General features: G+C 48.8%; 1 protein-coding gene across 2 annotated transcripts in view; it reads right to left on the reverse strand.

Moving 5' to 3' along the window:
• The window catches only part of Reep1 (receptor accessory protein 1), a 91,173-nt gene extending 71,953 nt beyond the window's left edge, over positions 1-19,220 (reverse strand). The window contains exon 1 of one of the 2 annotated variants that reach the window (XM_021660871.2): positions 18,828-19,220. In XM_021660871.2, the coding sequence (XP_021516546.1) occupies positions 18,828-18,859 (32 nt within the window). In that variant the 5' untranslated portion in view covers positions 18,860-19,220. The remainder of the gene's footprint in view (positions 1-18,827) is intronic. The other variant, XM_060383550.1, reaches the window with a different exon arrangement.
• Positions 19,221-19,459: the final 239 nt, after the last annotated feature.

Raw genomic sequence — 19,459 nt, forward strand, 5'->3', positions numbered from 1 at the left:
AACAATGCTCTCACTGGCTGGGCCCGGCCTAAAAGCAGAGTGTGGGTCCTTCTCTCAAAGTCTGCCTTTGCCAGTGAATTCCCTCAAACAACACCACACCAGCTCTCTACCCGAGGCAGACAACTGTAACCGGTTCATTCTCCCTGCTCTCCTTAACTCCAAGCAGCCCAGAGCAAACATGCCTCTCCCCCTACAAAAGGGAATCCCAGAGGCAGTTGGAAGATGGAGTTCCATGAGCCTGGACCAGCTTGTGCATCCCACAGTGTTTCTGCACGTAATAGTGCAGATGGGGAGAGGACTTCTAGTTTATCAACTCGCTGCGTTATGAATGATCACTTCATGGAGCTGTAGGAAGATCCAGGCAAGGAGCATACGAAGATTGTGAGATTATGAAGACACATGAATTCCTGTCTGGGACATTTATGAGCTGGGCTCATTCCTCAACCTTTGTAAACCTCCTCTAGAGCATGTAAACACTGTCTTTCCCATGCGGCTTAAGTGAGACAACACAAGCAAACTGACAGAGCAACTGACGTGTTGATGGTAGTCTTCACTGTCATTATAGTAACTAGACCTAAGTCTGCCTCCGAGCTGGGAAACAAACCACAGGTCTGTGTCCCTCCTGACCTAGCTGTAACTACCCACGACTACTCAGAGTGAAGGCATCCATGTAGGCAGGAACCCCAGTGAGCACTTAAGCTACCCCAGGACCCTTGCTTTCCTGGCAGAGTGTGCAGCTAATTATATGGAATGTTCTGGAAAATGGAGTCAATTTAGCAGAAAAGTGTCTCTCATTGTCCTGGACCTCCACTAAGTGATACTCCACTGGCGAATGAGTTGGCCAGCAAGCTCTAGCTTGTCTCACCACTGCCGAGATTACAGGTGACAGACACACTGCCACACCTAGTTTTGTGTTAAGAGTTCTTTTCTTTTTAACTATGTGCATGTGTATGGGTATGTACACATAGAATTGGTGCCCAAGAAGGCCAGGCAGGTCAGATCCTCTGGAGCTGGAGTTATAGGTGGTTACGAATAGCCAGATGTGGGTGCTGAGAACGGAACTCCTGCCCTCTGCTGGCTCAGCCCACATCCTGACCCCTTAACCGCTGAGCCATCTCTCCAGCCTCATGCCCAGCTTTTTATGTGGACTGTGGGGGTGGGACTAAGGTCATCACACTTGCTGGGCAAGCGCTTACTGAGCCATCTCACAGCCTTAGAGGTGACAGTCCTTCCTCCTTTCCATGAGTGCTGATCCGCTCCACCTCTCTCCTCCCTTAGTTTCCCAGGAGTTTACTTCTTATGGAGTGAGAATGCTCCCCAGTCCCCAACTCCTTCATTTCCGTGAATGGAAACCTGGGACCCAGACAAGACAAGCCATTCACTGCGGTGACCAAACTGCTAAGCGTCAGAGCCACAGCTGAATCAGACTATGACTATTTTTCTATACAACATGTTGAAACCAGTTTGAGCCGTTGTGACCTCATTGGTAAAACACTGTTGTTTTTGTCCACTGACCCCTCCACCTGCCCCGAGTTGCTCTTGGAAAACAGACTCAAGGTCCAGGCTGATGACGGAAAGCAAGGTACCAGGAGGGACACTTGTTACCATGTGCAGTCACTGCCCTTGAGGAGCCTGTGCCCCAGGGGCAGCCATCCGAAGCTCAGCCAGTGCTGCCCGGCTGGAATCACTCAGGGCTTGGCTGGTTTTTGAGACAGGGCCTCGTGTATTTCAGGCTGGCCTCAGTTTACTGCGGAGCAGAGGATGATCTTGAACTTCTGATCCTCCCTCTTCCGCCTCCCAAATGCTGGACTGCAGGAGTGCATCACCATGTCCAGTTTATGAGACACAAAGGATCAGAAGGAGGGCTTTGCACTCAACAATCTGAGCTACATCCCCAGCCCAGAGCTGCTCAATGTTTGAATCTGGATTTCTGAAGTCACACCTCTGTCCTAAGCATTGGGAACTGACTCCAGCCTGAAACCCTTCAAGCCACGAAGCATCTACAAACTGTTCTCTCCAATCAGCATATCCGTGACCCTGGACCCCTACAACATACAAGAAATCAGTTTAGTAACTGCTAAGTCACACATCAATAAAAAGCAAACCCAGAGCAATTGGTTCTGACCCTACCCAGGAAACTTGCAAATTTTCCTCCTGGGCTTCAAGCTCCCACCCCTAAGTGACTGTCCCCAGCCTGGTGGCAAGCATGCAGCAACCACGGCTGACCTCACTCTCCTGCCAGTGCTGTGTCAGCAGCAGCTGCCTAAGCATCCATGTCAGCGGGGGAAGCTGCCCAGGCCCTACACGGAAAGCTCCTCTCCCCCAGAGCCTCATTAAGGTGGATGAGCTGGCCTCCAGGGAAGTGCTGAGCCGCCATGCCTCCAGGATACTGCTGGAGATGGGCTGGTCCAGGATGACCTCAGACTTTGGATTCCAGGCTCTCTGAGGTGGGGCTGGCCCAGGTAGGCTGAGCAGGCTGGCTAGAGCTGAGCCATTCAGGACAGAAAAGCCAGCAACAGGGAGATGGCCAAGGCATCACAGAAGTCCCTAAGTTTGTTCTCCTGGCCCGTGTGGGTAAAACCATTGCCTGCTAAGCCTGACTCTCTTGCTTGCTTCTATTTCTCAGGGTGAGTGTGAGGAGTCAGCTCCTAAGGGTCCTCCCTTGGGCTCTTGTCTTCAACAGCTCCTCACCATAAACACTGAAGACCCCCTAGGTTCCCTGAGATGCTAGAGAGAGTCTGTTTAGCTCTGAGCAACTGTTACTTCTAGATATTTGATGGTAGAACAAGTAATCAGTCAGAGGCCTTGCCCGGGATGAGGTGCAGCCCCACAGGGCAGCACATTCTGTGCCAGGGTGTCACAGCTCACCAGGAACCTGAATCTACACTTGGTTTACTTAGCCCTGGGCCAGATCGTGACCCTGACCCCATCGGGCCTTGGTTGCACGTGACTGGAAGGATGGCCTGGGGAAGGCTATGGAAGGAGACAGTCACGCTTACCTTGTATGAAATTAAAGGGCTCTACGTGAGAAATGCCATGACACCAGTGACTCCAGATGGTTTCCCCAGTCACCTATACTCAGTGGTGGCTTAGGAAAGCCTGGCTATGTGCAGTGGCTGCATGTGTGAAATGCATGTGGTGCAGCTCTGTCACACTTCAGGGACTCAGTTAAGTTGTGGCATGGGGGCCACAGCACGCATGTGAAGTCTGAGGACAACCTGTGGGGAGTCAGTTCTCTCCTTCAGTCCCAGGGATCAAACTCAGTCCATCAAGCTTGACAGCAAGTGCCTTTACTCGATGAGCCAAGCTCCCAGCCTAGTGAAGTGTCTTACAGTGTCACAGGTACTGGCGAATTCCTTTGGGGGCGTTTGCACTTTCTGTAGCCCACCATCCAGACGGATTCTACCTTGGAAAGGGACCCAAAATATCCTCTCCATCTCTGCCCTGTCCCTTCAACTCCCGAAGCCCCTGTGCTCAGAGAAGCTGACCACATCCTCAGATATTTGATGGCCCCTGGCTGTTTTAAGTCACTTGGCATATCCCGTTTTTCTGCCATAGGAATGGTAGAAAGGCAGGCTGGTGATCAAACTAAAAGATGCTTTTGAGGGGCCAGGCTTCTGCAGAAGAGCATCTTGTCTTCCACAGGGAGACTCCCAGATCCTTCCTAGACACAGATGAACCAAAGCCCATTGGCTACCAGGAGTCACGTCATGTTGGTAGAGGAGCCACCAAGAGCTGAAGCAGAGAACCTGCTGGCTTGGTGCCAGGGCTGAGCTGCTGGATCAAGGCTCCCCAGAAGCCACTGTGTTCTGAGCTAGCACGCCACACTTAATGCAAGTGTTATCTTCAAACCTCCAACAGAAAGGATAAAAAAAGGGACCATGGATTCCAGCAGCAGCAGATACCCTGACTTAGTCTAGCATGGACAACAACTTCGGTAAATCTTTCAGCAACTACTTAGGTTTGGGGATGAAGATGTAGTATAGGGGGTGGATGCTCGCCGAGCACACACAGAGCTTAGAGTTACATGCCTAGCACCAAGCAAAAACAGTTCATTTTCATTTGTGTGTGTGTGTGCGTGCGTGTGTGTGCATGTACATAAGCACATGGCATGTGTGTGCAGGTCAGTGACAACCCTGAAGAGTCCACTATGTGGGTTCCAGGGTTTGGACGCAGGTCACCACTCCCTTTACCTGGTAAGACAGCTTCCCAGCCCCTCTACCTTATTTTGGAGACAAATTGAAGCTCATCAATTGAGTCAGCTGGGCTGGCTAGGAAGCCTTAAAGATCCTATCATCTCTGCCTCCAGAGATGATACAGAGGGAGGAGGCAACGTGGATGCTGGAAACGGAATTCAGGCCTTCATGTTTTCTCAGCAAGCACCTCACCACTGAGCCATCTCTCTAGTCCTTAAGGACTTCTCTGATGAGATTAAAGGTGACATTAACAAGCTTCTTTTTTGATGCTGAATAATAAAACATATCATAGTTTGCAAATGACCAATGCATGATGTCATCAATTCATCTGTGGCTAGGAGATCCATTCAAAATAAAGAAGATATCAACAAGGTTTCAGATTTCACACAACAATAAGCCTCCGTATGAAAGAGACTGAAGAGAGGTACAATGTCCCCTTCTTAACAATATTTAGTTCTGGTAAATGTGATTTTTTAATTAAAATTTAATTTTAATAAATTAAAATTAAAATTAAAACTCATTCTTTCTCTTTTCTTTTGTATAAGTGTGTGTTATGTGTGTGCTAGTGTTTGCCATGGTGCTTGTGTGAGGGCAGAGGACAACTATGGGGAGCCATTTTTCTCCCTCCATCATGTGGGTCCCTGGGATCAAACTCAGGTAGCCAGCCTTGGCAGCAACTGCCTCTACCTGCTGAGCCATTGCGCTGGTCCTTTGTTGTTATTTTAAGTTAGTTTATAAGCACATTCTTTAAAGGAAGCTTGGGGTGCACACAAGTAATCCCGCCAATTAAGTGGTAGAGGAGAAGAAGCAGGAGTTGAAAGACATCCTTAGCTACATAGCGGGTTCAAGGGCATCCTGGGCCAAGTGCTATCTTGTCTCAGAATACAAACATGAATGCACCCTTCAAAATGCCTCTGTTTTCATCTTAATGTGGTAAATACTGAAGGATATAGCTAGAGAATGGAAAGTTTTGGAGGAGCAGGAGCCTCAACTGCTTTTAAATATAAAGAAGCCTAGAGATGAACAAATCTAACAGCCACTGGTGTGGGAAAATCATCCCGTCCTTGAGTGACACACTCAGCGTTGGGGGTAACCATGGGGCATCTGCAGCTACTTTTGGTGGTTCGGCATCCAATAACGAGAATACTCATGCAGAGAGGAGTAGTGTTGCTGAGTTAAAAATAACACACTGTGAGTGTACTTTTGTGAGTTTCAAAGATTCTCCAGATTTGGAGATGTAATCAGTGTTAACAACTTGCTAAGCAAGCATATCAGTGTAGGGGTACCTTAGAGGTCAAAAGTCAACACGATGCCCAGAGAAGTAAAGTAGGATGCTTTCCAAAGTGTTGAATTTTAGAGGACACTCCGTCATGTGTGTCAAGTGTGGGAGATGCAATCCAGGTGATGTGTGGTGGCTTCCAACCAGATGTTCATTAACGTCCAGATCCTTGGGCTCAGCCTCAGGTATTTCCATTCAGCACCCTGGGGATGGTGTGCTGAGAAGTCACTGTTCGGATCAATCTCCAGGTAAAGTGATCTGGGTCCCCAGAACACACTTCGTGCAGGCCTGGCTTTGGACATCTCTTTCTAAGGATTAGAGTCTTTCATTCGTTAATTTACGTCCCTCCAGGTGATATGCTAACGTCCAGACCCCAGAAGTTTCCACCTTGTGACCTAAGTTGGAAACAGGGTGAAGGCAATGCCATCACAAAGGGTTAAAATCCAGTATGACTGGTGTCCTTCTAAGAAGAGGAGCGGAGACAGACACGTAAGGAGAAAGTCAGGTGACAACAGAGGTACAGAAAGGCAAATGCTGCTGACAATCTCCCAGGGGCAGGACCCCCCAACCCGCAGCCTCCAGCATCAACATAGTCTCACCCTTGCACTAACTTATGGTTTCTGGGTCATAGAATTGTGAGAAAAAAAATTCACTCATGTTAAGCCACCTAGCTTGTGGTGCTTTGTTATAGCAGCCTCGGAGAACTAATACTGACTCCAAATACGTGATCAAAGACATCAGTAAGGCTCAGTTGGCAAAGAAGCCCACTACCAAATCTAACAACTTGAGACCAATCTCTGAAACCCACATGGTGGGAGACGAAAAAGCACTTTGGAAAGTTGTCCTCTGACCTCCACATGCATACACACATGCTCTCAAAATAAATAAGCAAAGCTGTAGCAAAAAAAATACAAAAGAACCTCATTATCAGTAAAAGGGTGACCTAGAGAAAAACATTCCGCCCTGCACGAAGGTACGCTCTTTAGCGGTGACACTGGGTGAAAAAAATAACGTTTCCCCTGAGACTATAGCCATTGGGCAGCACTCATTAAAGTAGGCAGCCCAAACTTATGTTACACAGGTGGTTAAAAAAAAAAGAAAAAAAAAAAAAAAAAGGCAGGCATGAATTCTCTGGTTGAAAGGGCCTGAGGTCCGAGCAGACAATTATTGGTAACCCCCAAGAAAAAAGAGCCACTATTGCACCATCGTGGTTCGTGGTTCTCTTACCAGCCCCACCACTGACCTGAGGCACAGGCTTAACAGTCAGTGTCCCTCTCCCTTGGCAGCTTGGATACATAAACGCAGCTTGGATACATTCTCAGAGTGGATGAGAAGATGAAATGTGAACAGGGAAATTGTAAAAGTGTCAAGAGCAGTGAAACAGGCTCATGAGTTCAGGGAGGGAAGGCTTCACGGGCCACAGCAACACTACAATTAGGCGACTGGAGACGTGGCTCAGAGGGTAGGAGCGCGTGCTGCTCTGGCGAAGGAGCTGGGTACAGAACTCTCACTGGAGGGCTCCCGTCTGGAAATCCCCACTCCAGGGAACGGCATCTTTTTTTTTCTGGTGTCCAAGGACACCTCTGCACACTGTGCACAGACATACACTCAGGCACACCCATTTACACACGAATAAATAAATATTTAACAACACTATGAATCACAAAAGTTGATGAATCTATGACATGATTACCAAGAAATTCCGCACATCAAAATACATCACAAAGAAAATGGGAGAGCAAGCTTCAGACAGAGAGGAGACGTCTGTGATAGATAAATGACAACAGAACAGTATAGAGGAGAAAGTGGGAGAATTGGCCAAAGATGAAGAGGTGCTTTACAGGAAAGACAACATGAATGGCCAGTAAACACACAAAAAAAGACACTCAGAGTCTCATTAAGGATTCAGGGAAATGCAAAATAAAACCATAATGAGGGCTGGGACATAGCTTGGTTGATAAAGGTTTGCTTTGCAATAATGAAGACCAGAGTTCCATGTCCAGAACCCATGTAAAAAAAAATGTTAGGCATGATGGCACTTGCTTGTAAGTGTTGGAGCTCACTGGCCAGCCAGTCTAGCCTGCTTGGCAAACTCTGTGTGAGTGAGAAATCCTTCTCAAGATCAAGGGGGCGGGGCTGGAGAGATGACTTAGCAGTTAAGAGTACCGGCTGGTCTTGCAGAAGGATCCAGGTGCAGTCCCCAGCACCAAGGGACCTGGCATGCTCTTCTGGCCTCCTCAGGCACTAGGCACAAATGTGGCTTTTAACACATGGGCCTTTGGGGGCATTCAAAGTAAAAAGTTAGGACTCCCATCCTTTCTCAGTACTGATTCATTCATTCATCACTTGGCTGACTTATTAATCAATTCAGTGTCCATTATTGATCATTTCCTTGTTGCGAGGCCCTGTGCTGAGCAGCACAGACATTAAGATGAATAATTTGAAGTTCCATCTTTGAGAAATTGATGGAGCTTAAATGCAAGTGTCTCAGCTGCCTGACTTTGGATCTTCTCCTTCAATAGCTAAAAACTCAGCTATGCCTTTTAAGATGAGCTGATATATATGTATGTATATGTTCTTTTGAGACAGGGTTTCTCTGTGTAGCCTTAGCTGTTCTAGACTCACTTTGTAGACCAGGCTAGCCGCAAACTCACAGAGATCCACCTGCCTCTGCCTCCCTGGGTGCTGGGATTACAGGCATGCACTACCACGCCCAGCCATATGCTGTTATATTTTTATCTTAAAGTTTTAGAAGTTTTATTTGTTATTTTTGGTTTTGAAACATGGTCTTACTTTGAGTCCAGACTAGCTTGGAATTTACTACGTATCTGAAGGTGACCTCAAACCTGTGGAAATCCTCCTGTCTCTGCCTCTTGAGTGCTAAGATTTCAGTTGTAAATGACTGCCTGCCTGGCTTAGAATTTCTTTTACTTTTCTAATTCACTTTTATTAAGGAAAAGTTTTTTAATAATTATTTTAATTTTTATTAATTACAGTTTATTCACTTTGTATCCCCCCTGTACCTCCCTCCCTCCTCCCCTCCCAATCCCATCTTCCCTCTTCCACACCCCTGTGCCTCTCCAAGTCCACTGATAAGGGAGGCCCTTTTCCCCTTCCCTCTGATCTTAGTCTATCAGGTCTCATCAGGAGTGGCTGCATTGTCTTCTTCTGTGGCCTGGTAAGGCTGCTCCCCCCTCAAGGGGAGGTGATCAAAGAACAGGCCAATCAGTTCCTGTCAGAGACAGTCCCTGTCCCCATTACTGGAGGCCACTTGAACACTAAACTGCCATAGACTACCTCTGTGCAGGGGTTCCAGGACATCTCCATGAGTGGTACTTGGCTAGAGTACCAGTTTCAGAAAAGACCCCTGTGCCCAGACTTTTTTGATCTGTCGCTGTCCTTGTGGAGCTCCTGTCCTCTCCAGGTCTTACTATCTCCCACTTCTTTAATAAGATTCCCTGTACTCTACCCAAAGTTTGGCTATGAGTCTCAGCATCTGCCTTGATACCCTATAGGGTAGAGCCTTTCAGAGGCCCTCTGTGGTAGGTTCCTGTCCTGTTCCCTGTTTTCTCCCTCCTCCAATGTTCATCCTCTTTGCCCTTCATAATGGGGATTGAGCATCTTAGCCAGAGTCCTCCTTCTTGATTAGTTTCCTTAGGTGTACAGATTTTGATATGTTTATCCTATATTATAGGTCTAATATCCACTTATAAGTGAGTATATACCTTGTGTGTCTTTCTGCTTCTGTAAGGAAAACTTTTTAGGCTTTTTTTTTTCCTTCCAGTATTTCCAGAAACAAGAATCAAACTTTTCATTTTTGGTCAAGTCTCACTATTTAGGTTCATGTGTAATTTGATTTGTAGGCCAGGTTGGCCTTGAACTCACAGAGATCAATTTGCCTCTGCCTCAAGCAGTGGTATTAAAGATATGCGCCGCTGTGCCTGACCACTTTAAGTAAGTTATTGGAGGGACAGGCACTGAAGCGGAAAAGCATTGGAGAGCTGTCCTGAATTGTTCCCGTTTGTTTATTTTGTTCGGTGGTGCTGGAGCTTGAACACTGGGCCTTGCTCATGCTAGGCAGACATGCTGCTAGTGAGCCACATCCAATGGCCCAAACAATAGGAAGCAGCGCATTAAGTAGAGGCGGGATTAAGTGACTAAGTAGATGGCTGCATGGGGGAGGGTTTTGAAGTTAGAGCTGAGAGTATTTCACAGCGCAGGGAGCCCGGCTTGGAAAACACTCAGAAGCTGCTGGATTCTACAAACTTCACAAAAGAGACACAAGGACTCATGGGTCCGTGTTTCATATGATCATGAGAACATGCCCTACTGTGCTCTTTCTTTCTTTCTTTCTTTCTTTCTTTCTTTCTTTCTTTCTTTCTTTCCTTCCTTCCTTCTTTCTTTCTTCCTTTCTTTCTTTCTTGTTTTGTTTTTTGTTTGTTTGATTTTTCAAAACAGGGTTTCTCTGTGTAGCCTTGACTGTCCTGGACTCCCTTTGTAGACCAGGCTGGCCTTGAACTCACAGAGATATGCCTGCCTCTCCCCCACCCCGAGTACTGGGATTAAAGGCCTGGGCTGCTACACCACCTGGCTTATGTGTTCTTAGAAATCCACTCCAGGATCAACAACTCACATTTTTCCAGGCTCTTTCTCCAGGCTAGTGGCATCCATTCTCCTCTGAGTGTTATTGTAAGTTGCCCAGCCTGATAGGTCAGATATTGTCTTGCTCATTTAAACCTCAGCGGTGACAAAGCATATTTTTATTGCTCATAATTAATCAGTCCATCTTTGAAATGGTCCAGACTCTGATCACTAGGTTAGTGAAATTCAATCACGTCATTTGAAACTCATAAAAAGCTAGGGTGCAGCATCTTAGAACTAGCCCCGAGTGAAGAGATGAGGACTGAGTCCCAGTTCTCTAGCCAAAATGGTAGCCTGAGGCTATCCATTCCTTTTTATTTCATAGGGAAAATGATGCATCTTGTCTCCTGATTTGGCACTTTTCAAGCTGTGTGGGGATTTTGTTGAAATGCAGATTCATTAGGTCTTGGGTGAAGCTCTAAATTCTGCATTCCCAACTATTCCAGATGCTACTGGGGTTCAGGCCAACCTTTGAGGAAAGAGATCCTAACTCATCCATAATGCAGCATGCGCTTATGAGGCACCTACTGTGTACCAGAGGCAGGAGGGAAATAGATACTGTCTTCGAGGGACAGGAAATGAGCGAACCACAGTATCAGAAGATACAAGGTGACAGTTCTACTCTGGAAACTCAGAGGACATCTTAGTTCAGTCAGCTGACCCAAAGCAGGTTTCATGAGTACTATGGTTTGAATATGAAATGTAAGATATTGTATTTAAATACTTGGTTCCCAGGCTGGTGGTGCTGTTTTGGAGGACGGTAGAACCACCAGGAGATGGAGGTTTGCTAAAGGAAGTGAATCACTGGGGGCAAGCTTTGAGACTCCTTAGCCCAGTTGCACTTCCGGGCTCCACTTCCCGACTGTGGAGGCTATATAACCAACCACAACGTGCTTTACCATGATGGCCTATATCCCCTCAAACTGTGTGCCAAATAAGCCACCCTCCCTTCAGTGGCTTCCGCTCAAATATTTGGTCACAACAGGGAAAGTAACTAATACAATGATGAAGAAGTGAGCACTGTGAATAAAGACTGGACACAATGGCTCAGCGCCAGCAACCATCCCTTATCATCCCCAAGCCCACCTTAAATTCAATACCTGACTTTTCACTCTAAAACACAACAAAGAAAAGGGAACAAATGGGCAGTGAGTGAGGGAAACATTTCTAATTTAAAGAGAGGGGATAAAAAGTTCTCCCAAAGCACATATCTAGACCCATTTGCCTTCTTTAAGCTGAGTGGAGGGAGACAGGGCAGGGTAGGGCCCAGACTGGAACAGGAAACTTAGCCTGCAGTCTAAAGGACCGCCCATTATTTACTACTAGAAGTTAAAAAATATGCATAGAAGAGTACCCAGGGGCATGGGGCTTGGTTGTCCACACTGGGGAGGCAGAGGTAGCAGGACTATAAATTTAGAAGCCACTCTGGGCTACACCCAGAGTTCAAGGCTAGCTGGGACTAGAGAGGTGGCTCAGTGGTTAATACTATTGCCTGCTCTTCTGCTCAGAACACCAGTTTCATTCCCAGTACCCACACAACAGGTCACAACTGTCCGTAATGCCAGCCCCAGCGGCTCCGAGGGCACCAGGCATGCGCAGGGTGAACAGACATACATGCAGACAAAACACCCATACACATATTTTGTTATTGAAAGAAATCTCCCTCTAACTAAATAAAATTAGGACAAAAGAGAATGCCTACAGTAAAACATAACTGAACTGTGCCCGGGAGAAGAAGAAAGACAGAGGAGGCACTGGCTATTCATTCGCTCTGTGGTGAGCTCGCCTGGTGTGCACAGAGCCTCGGCTCTTAGAACTCGGGAGATGAAAGGCAGCAGGTGAAAGTTCACGATCGTCCTCTGCTACGTAGTTTTAGGTCAGCCTAGGACACATGAGACATTGTCTTAAAACTAACCAAATAATATAAAATGTATAAAAAAAAACACAAAAAATGGAAATTATGCATGAATGCTGTAAGAGGAAAGAGGCCGCCATGCAGAGCCTCGAGCCTGGTCAGCTCCTGGTGCTGGCAATGGGAGGCAACTTTGACCTAAAAATGCCGGTTGGCTGAAAGGCCATGGTGTGCAGTATGGGTAGGGGTTGGCAGTGGCTGCTGCGGAAGGACGGAGAAATGTCAAAAGGGTATTTTAACTCAGAAAACAGAAGTTCCCACTCACAGATCTAGTGAAGATGGGCCAGAATTGGCAACCAAACCCTGGAGCAACTAATTTTGTCTTCCCTGCAGAAACCATTGAGAGGACTAGACCCCTTCCCACTGAGCCTGCCCCACTGCATGCTCTTCCTCCATTGAGTGGTCCAAGCAGCCTCACAGGGATCACGAGAGACAACAGTACAATGTCTGGTCACCCATGTCCATGGTTGAGGGTTGTAACAAGTTACCTGTCAAGATTCTTTTGTGGCTAGGGGTACAACTGAATGGCAGAACACGTAGAACCTAGGTCCTAGGTTCAACCACTAGCACTGAAGAAAACTGAAAATCAAATATTTCTTCTAATGCTCCAATTGTGTCCATATATATGTATTTGTGTGTATATGTGTGTGTGTATAATTTCCTTTCCTCCTGTACTCCTAGAATAATGCTTGGGTGAGGATTTAAAAACTCCAAAAGGACAATAGTACATGTACTTACTATGTGATGGCAGATGAGATCTGAGAGCTCGGAACACATGCTAACTGTGTAAGTATCCATCTCCTGATTCCTCAGGGCTTTCTCCAGTCCAGAAGTAAAAGAAAAATAGTCTCAGGCCCAAAGGTAAGCCAAACAAACCCATGTAAGCTACATCCTTGACAGTGAACTCCCAAAGGTCCCATTATGGCGACTGCCCTGCCAAGTTCTCTTCCCTACATGCATACAGACACACACACACCACATACACAATACAAAATGGCAGACTCACTAGAGAGCTGAAGAGGGCCTGTGCTCCTTGGTTTCAGGCAACTTTACACGAACTGGAGTCATCCGGGAAGACGGGGCTCAACTGAGGCCTCCAACAGACTGTAGAGCAGCAGTTCCAACCTAAGGCTGAGACCTTACAAGACAGGTCCTCGTGTTGTGCTGACCCCAACCGTAAGATTACTTTTGCTGCTACTTCATAACTGTAGTTTTGCCTTGTTATGAATTGTAATGTAAACACCTGACATGCAATTCCTGTGAATGCGTCATTTAGCCCCCAAAGGGGTCGTGACCTACAGGTTGAGAGCAACTGGTTTGTAGACAGGTCTAGGGGACATTTTCTTGATTAATGATTGACATGAGAGAGCTCAACCCTCACATGGGCAGTGCCAGCCCTGGGCAAGTGGTTCTGGATTATGTGAGAAAGTAGCCAGGCCAGCCAAAGAAAGAAAAGAAAATGCCAGTAAGGAGCATTTCTCCAGGCTTCAGTTTCTGCCTCCTGGTTCCTGACTTGAGTTTCTGCCCTGCCTTCCCTCAGTGATGACCTATTACCTGAAATGGTAAGATGACACACACACACCCCACCCCAGAAGCTGCTCAGTGTTTTACCACAGCAACAGGCAGCAAATGAGGAGAGAGCCATCTCCTCACATTTTCATAGCTTTCTGTCATCCAACTACACTCTCTAAAGAAGATGGCTCTTTTCAGAAAGGAGGGGCCCCCGCTTGCCAGCTAACCCCAGTGACATATGGTAGAAGGCCCGGAGTGCTGTTGTCAGCACACAGGCAGGATTAGTTAAGAAAGGGGCAGCTAAGCAGTCACAGCACCTAAGCTGGTGTTTCACTTCTTCAGGACACTTCTGCTTATGAGCACATGTGGAACTCTGGCACCAGGTGGGGAAGAAAGTGGCTGTCCTGGAGCTATGAGGACCTCCCCAGGGATGCTGACCAAACCTCATCTCTCAGACTGGGTGTAGGGGCCTCCAGCTCTGCACTCCAGCAATGGGAAAGATCCGTGTGGAGACCAGAACCCACACCAGCATCTTCCCGCACTCAATTAGACTGAAACAGTTCCCCTACAATGTCCCAAAGCTGTACCAGGAAAGACATCATCAATGAACACTAACCCTCTATTAGCTGGGTTAGTTTTCTGCATTCTAGATTTTAAGGGCAAGCCCCAAAGAAAGGCAAGCTTCTGTGTGAGGATTCACCGTCTCTCCATTTGTTTCACAACAGTGGGAAGCAGCTTACGGCAGCCCACAGGCACTCCTTCCAGTTTCCTCTCTCTTACATCCGGGACCCAGAATGAATGCTGTCATGCTCCAAGTCCTACTCCTGGGATCCAGACTCCTGCCTCACTTTGTGCTTTGCTAACACTAAGGTTTTTGGTCTGTTTTTTATTTGTAGAGGGTTCGTCACATCTTATTCGTGTGTGTGCCACACTAAGGTCTGAGGACAATTTGCAGGACTCAGCTCTCCCTTCCCGCCACATGGATCCCAGGGACTGAACCCAGGTCATCAGGCCTAGCAGAGAGTACCCTTACCTGATGAGCCATCTCACCAGCCCCTATATTTTATTTTATTTTTAAATTAGATTTCGTTTTGTGTGAGTGTGTGGATGTTTGTGCAATGGCTCATGTGTGGAGATCAGAGGACGACTTTTGGGAGTGGGTCTCTCCCTCCACCACCGTGTGGGTCCTGGAAATCAAATTCAAGTAATCAGGCTGGGGGGGCTAGCCCCTTTTTACTCAGTGAGTAATCTTACTGCTCCCTTTGTTTTGCTTTGAGATATGGTTTCCTGTGTCTGAGGCTAGTCTTAAACTTGATAACGACAGTCTTGACCTCCTGTCTGCACCTTCTGAGTACTGGGATTATTGGGATGCCACCTTCTTTATGAGTTTCGGAACTTATGTAGGCTATGCGAGGACAAAACGCAAAAACAACAACAACAACAACAACAACAACAAAAACCACTCTGCAAAGGGGCTGTAGCCGGTGGCAGGGCCCTTGCCTAGCCCTCACTTCATCCTTGCCTGACCCCTGCCTACCCCTAGCCGCGTCTTTCCAGCCCCTGCTCAGCACATACAGCGCCCTCAGCACAGCAGAGAAAACAAGCGATACTAGAATCAGCGGAAGGTAGAAACACCTCTTCTTTCAGTACACCCACGGATTTCACACATTTTCACTGGATGAAGAGTCTCCTTTTCCCCCGTGAAGAGGGGCTTCTAACCACACACTGGGTGGGGGCCCCTGGGTCCTTTCTGCCAACATTCTGCTGGACCTTGGCCAAAATTGTGCCAAAGACAATAAGTATTTGATTCTTGGGATACTCCATGGGCACATTCTCCCAAGTCACAATGCAGCCTGTGTGTTCCTCACCATCAGTTTACTCATGGGCATCCTCTCCCAGTGTGAGATTCATTCATGTTTAGGTCTTGATCTATTTGTAAAGAAAACTACATCTTTTAGAAGAGGCGAAAGCTTTGGGTTGGTTCGGTTAGTAGAGTGTTTTCCTAGCATGCACAGAGTCTGAGGCCAGCCCGGGCACACAAGGCCCCAAATAGGAAGAAATGAAAAGGCAAGTAGGCAAATTCTAAATAAGCCTCGTGCCCATGAAGGCACCAAGCAGGTTCCATCTAACAAGGTTCACCTTGCTACTCCGCTGACTCTTTTAATTCCTCCCTGGTTGAGCCCAGGTTGCTAGGAGGAAGACAGAGGTCAGAGAGAAGTTTCTCCAACTGAAGCTCATTCATTGAGCTTTGCCCACTGGACACAAGTGCCCTGATGCTCAGACACTCCCATCATCATAGGATAGCACTGGCAAGGTTCCTTCCTTGTAGCCAGCACTTCAGGGATCCTTCAACAAACTCAGTGTTTGCTGAGTGGGCTTAAATGCCAACTACTTCATTTCAAGCAGGAGGAGAGGAGGGGAGAGGAAAAGGGGGAAGGGTTCCCAGCTATTGCTGCCTTTGGAGGGGATGGGGGTTGGGGGAGGAAAGCAGGTCACAGTTGCTGCCTTCACAATACTCATGGCCAGTGGCAGAAGGGACATCAGCACTATCAGCTTGCCCCAGTACCTCTGGCTGAATGACAGGGGCATAGAGACAGAAAGACACTCCCTCTCCATCCTTAAACACACCAATAGGTCTTCCTTAAATATTCTTTGATGTGGCTTACACAACATTGAAAGGACTGCTTGCAGGAAGGAAATGGGACTTATGAACAAAATTCTATCACAAGCTCAGACCAGAGGGCTAAGGGAGCCTTAAAGAGATAGCCTCAGTATGAGCATCAGGGGTCCTTGACCATGGATCCACCAGACTGAACATCCCAAGCTCCGTTTCTTCAGCTGGCCTTTTGACCTTGGGCAGGTGCACTCCCTCTGCAGTTCTACAGATGAGGGTGTTTATCAGCAATAAACCCTTCTGTTGTTGAAATTTTGTTTCATCTAGAACGCCAATGTATAAATTCAGAGGAAGCCGTTCATACTGAATCAGGGCAGCAAAGCACAAAGCCCACTGGGAATCTAGCTGGAAAACTGCAGGGGTGGACCCCTTCTAGAGTGTTACATCCTCTGCAGTAGGCCCTGAGGACAGGAGGGAATCACCATTGATTTCGTGTTCTCCGTGGTGCTTGGGAACCCACATGTCACGTGGGAGGGAAACCTCTGCAACAGCAACCAGCAGTTAATTGCTCAGGAACTGAGATCTTTTGTAATCAGGGCTATAAACTGGGATCTGCTGGCAAGAGGTAAAATTAGATTTGAACCATGGATTTTTTTTTTTTTTTAATTTCAAACACAATATCCCAGCCCCCACTCCCCCAACCCTGGCTGCACACCTTGAAATATCCCTTTACCTAGAACATTGGGCTGAATTGATCATTTCCTTGCATCATAAATACATGTACAAACACACACATAACAATAAGTTATATTCTTAAATGCTATAATTCTCCTAGATTATCATGAGATTTCTTTCTGTGGCAGAGATGTAGCTGGATTTCAGTTTATTTACACCAGCTAATATTCTATTATGGGTACTGTTAATGGGAAACAGGAATTGTTGATTAAAATTGGTGTTAATAATTCATGTTGGGTTTAATTCGTGGGATTAGGGACAGGGTTGGAAGTATCTTTGCCCTCTTCTGGTTGCTCCAAATCCCACCAATCTCCAGTGCCAGGGGGCAGGCCTGAGGGGCAGTTCTCACGGTCATTTAAGTCATCGGAAGTCTCAGCTCTTCAGGGTGTGGTTGTTTCAGACGGCAGCATCAGGCTGTTGTAACCCCCTTCCACCACTCCACATCTTTTCTACATGACCCCCAGTTGCCTCCTCTGTGGGGGATGCTAAGGAACCCAGAATGGTTGCCTGACCTTGGTTGAAAACCTACATAGAAAGACTACGAGGCAAGCAAATACACTTCAGTGCTCCACCCGATGTCCTCCAGGGGCCACTAGCAAACCCGAAGATCACAGAACCACTCCAGGAAAGAAAATGCCACCGAAGGCAAGACGAGCTTTAGTCAGGCATGAGGTGTGGCAAGGCGTGCCAGTGGCTTCCCTGTATTCGTGATGCCAGCAATGCCACAGTGATCGAAATATTCTACATGCCACCTGAAGGTCCGGAGCAAACCCCCCCCCCCCCCGGCAGTTGGCAGCAGCTGCTGGAGAGACCTTTGTGGAGTGACCTGATGGGCTTTGGGAGGGAAGGGCAGAATGGTGGCTGGGAAACAATAGCCAGGACTTTACAGATGACTCTCCTCGACTGCTTTGACCATCCATCAAGAAGAGGAGACGTGCCAGGACATGGATGGGGCACCGCGCTGTCAAAGGGAGTTAACACAAAGAGAATTCCAGGCACGTGTTCCTCACCCAGACCTCCCAGACCCATTTCAGTCCTAGGTCCCCGGAGCAGGTGGTCAGTCCGTCCTGATCCAGGTAGGAAAGGTGGGACAAGGAGAGACCCTCGAGAAGAAAACAAAAGTCCTCATCACACCTCTCCAAGGACTTCCCTGCCGGCCTCACCCCAGACGACTTCGCTCCCCTGCGCCGGCTGGGAGGTGTCACTGCCACCGCCCTTGGTGGGGGGTGCTGTCTGTCAACTTGGAAATTTTCCTTGCCTTCCTAGAGATACCTGCCGCTGTCTCTCTGACCGCTGCAAAGGAGAGCAGACAAGAAGGACGAAGATACCTACTCCCGGATGCATACCAACCTATTTGCCACCAGCCTTTGCCTCTATTTGAGAAACCTAGAAAGGAGGATTTTCCCCCTCCATTGAGTGCCCTACCTCCATCTGGCTACTCGTCTGCGCGATGACCCCTCCAGGCAGCGCCCCTCGCTCGCTCGCTCGCTCGCTCGCCTGGAATGTGTGTCATTTTCACCTGACAAAGCACAGCGGCAGGCGAGCCCAAGGCATTTCTCCCAAAGGAGAGAGATGCGCCGGGCACCCACTCGGGGCTTCTGCAAATCCGCCCCACCCGCGATGGAACAAAGCAAGAGACAAGGCGAGACGCATCGCCCTGCCCCGGCGACTCCACCAGCTCGCGGGAACTCACGCCCGGGTCCCCCGGCAAGGCGCCGCCTGCGCCCACGGCCACCCATGGGTCAGTAGCGCCGCGCGTCCTGCGTCGCCTCGCGCTCCCCGCGTCCCCAAACAGCTACTGTACCTGCTAAATTTAGAGACCGCCGGGTATTAATAGCCCTGGCGACCCGGGGCTGGTGGCTCGCAGGGGCGCGAGGCCCTAAAGGGACCCGGGGATCCGGAGGGAAGGGGAGAAGGGACGCCCAAGAGGCCACTTACACCACCAGCCTGGAGATGATCCACGACACCATGGCGGGCGGGAGGACCGGCGGGCGGGCGCGGCCCGGGCTGCTGGGCTGCGGGCGGTGCTGCGCTCCCGACGCGTCTGTCCGTCCGCACGCCGCCGCCGCCGCCGCTTGCTGAGCGCGCCCGCCCGGCCCGGCCCCGCGCTCGCGCGTCGGCGCAGCCGCGGCACGTTCCGCCCGCGGCCCCAGCCCCCCGGGGCTCCGCGCGCCCGCGGCGATTGGGCGGCTCGCGGCGAGGGCACCGTGCGACCCGCCCCTGCTCCCAGCGTCCCAGCCCGCGGCGGCAGCCAGGGCGGGTCCTCCTCCCCCGCCCGGAACCGTGTCCTGCGGTGGCCTAGCGGGCTGGGCCTCCGAACCCCCGCGGAGGGCTGCCCCACCTTCAGCCTCACGCCGGGGAAACTGAGGTCTGGACTTTGAAATCCTGCCTGCACCTGTGGGGACCAGATTCTGTCATTCCTCACTTTGCTGATAAGCTGGCACCCCACAAGCCATCCTCCCAGCATCTCAGCAAGGGTCTGCCCACTGCCAGCGCTGGCTTCCTCACCCGCCAGCCCTGCCGCCGTGCACCACGAGTTCTTTTTACCATGTAAAACCAGTTACCTTGGT

Source organism: Meriones unguiculatus, chromosome 5 (genome assembly GCF_030254825.1).
Source record: "Meriones unguiculatus strain TT.TT164.6M chromosome 5, Bangor_MerUng_6.1, whole genome shotgun sequence".
In the NCBI taxonomy this organism is placed as follows: domain Eukaryota; kingdom Metazoa; phylum Chordata; class Mammalia; order Rodentia; family Muridae; genus Meriones; species Meriones unguiculatus.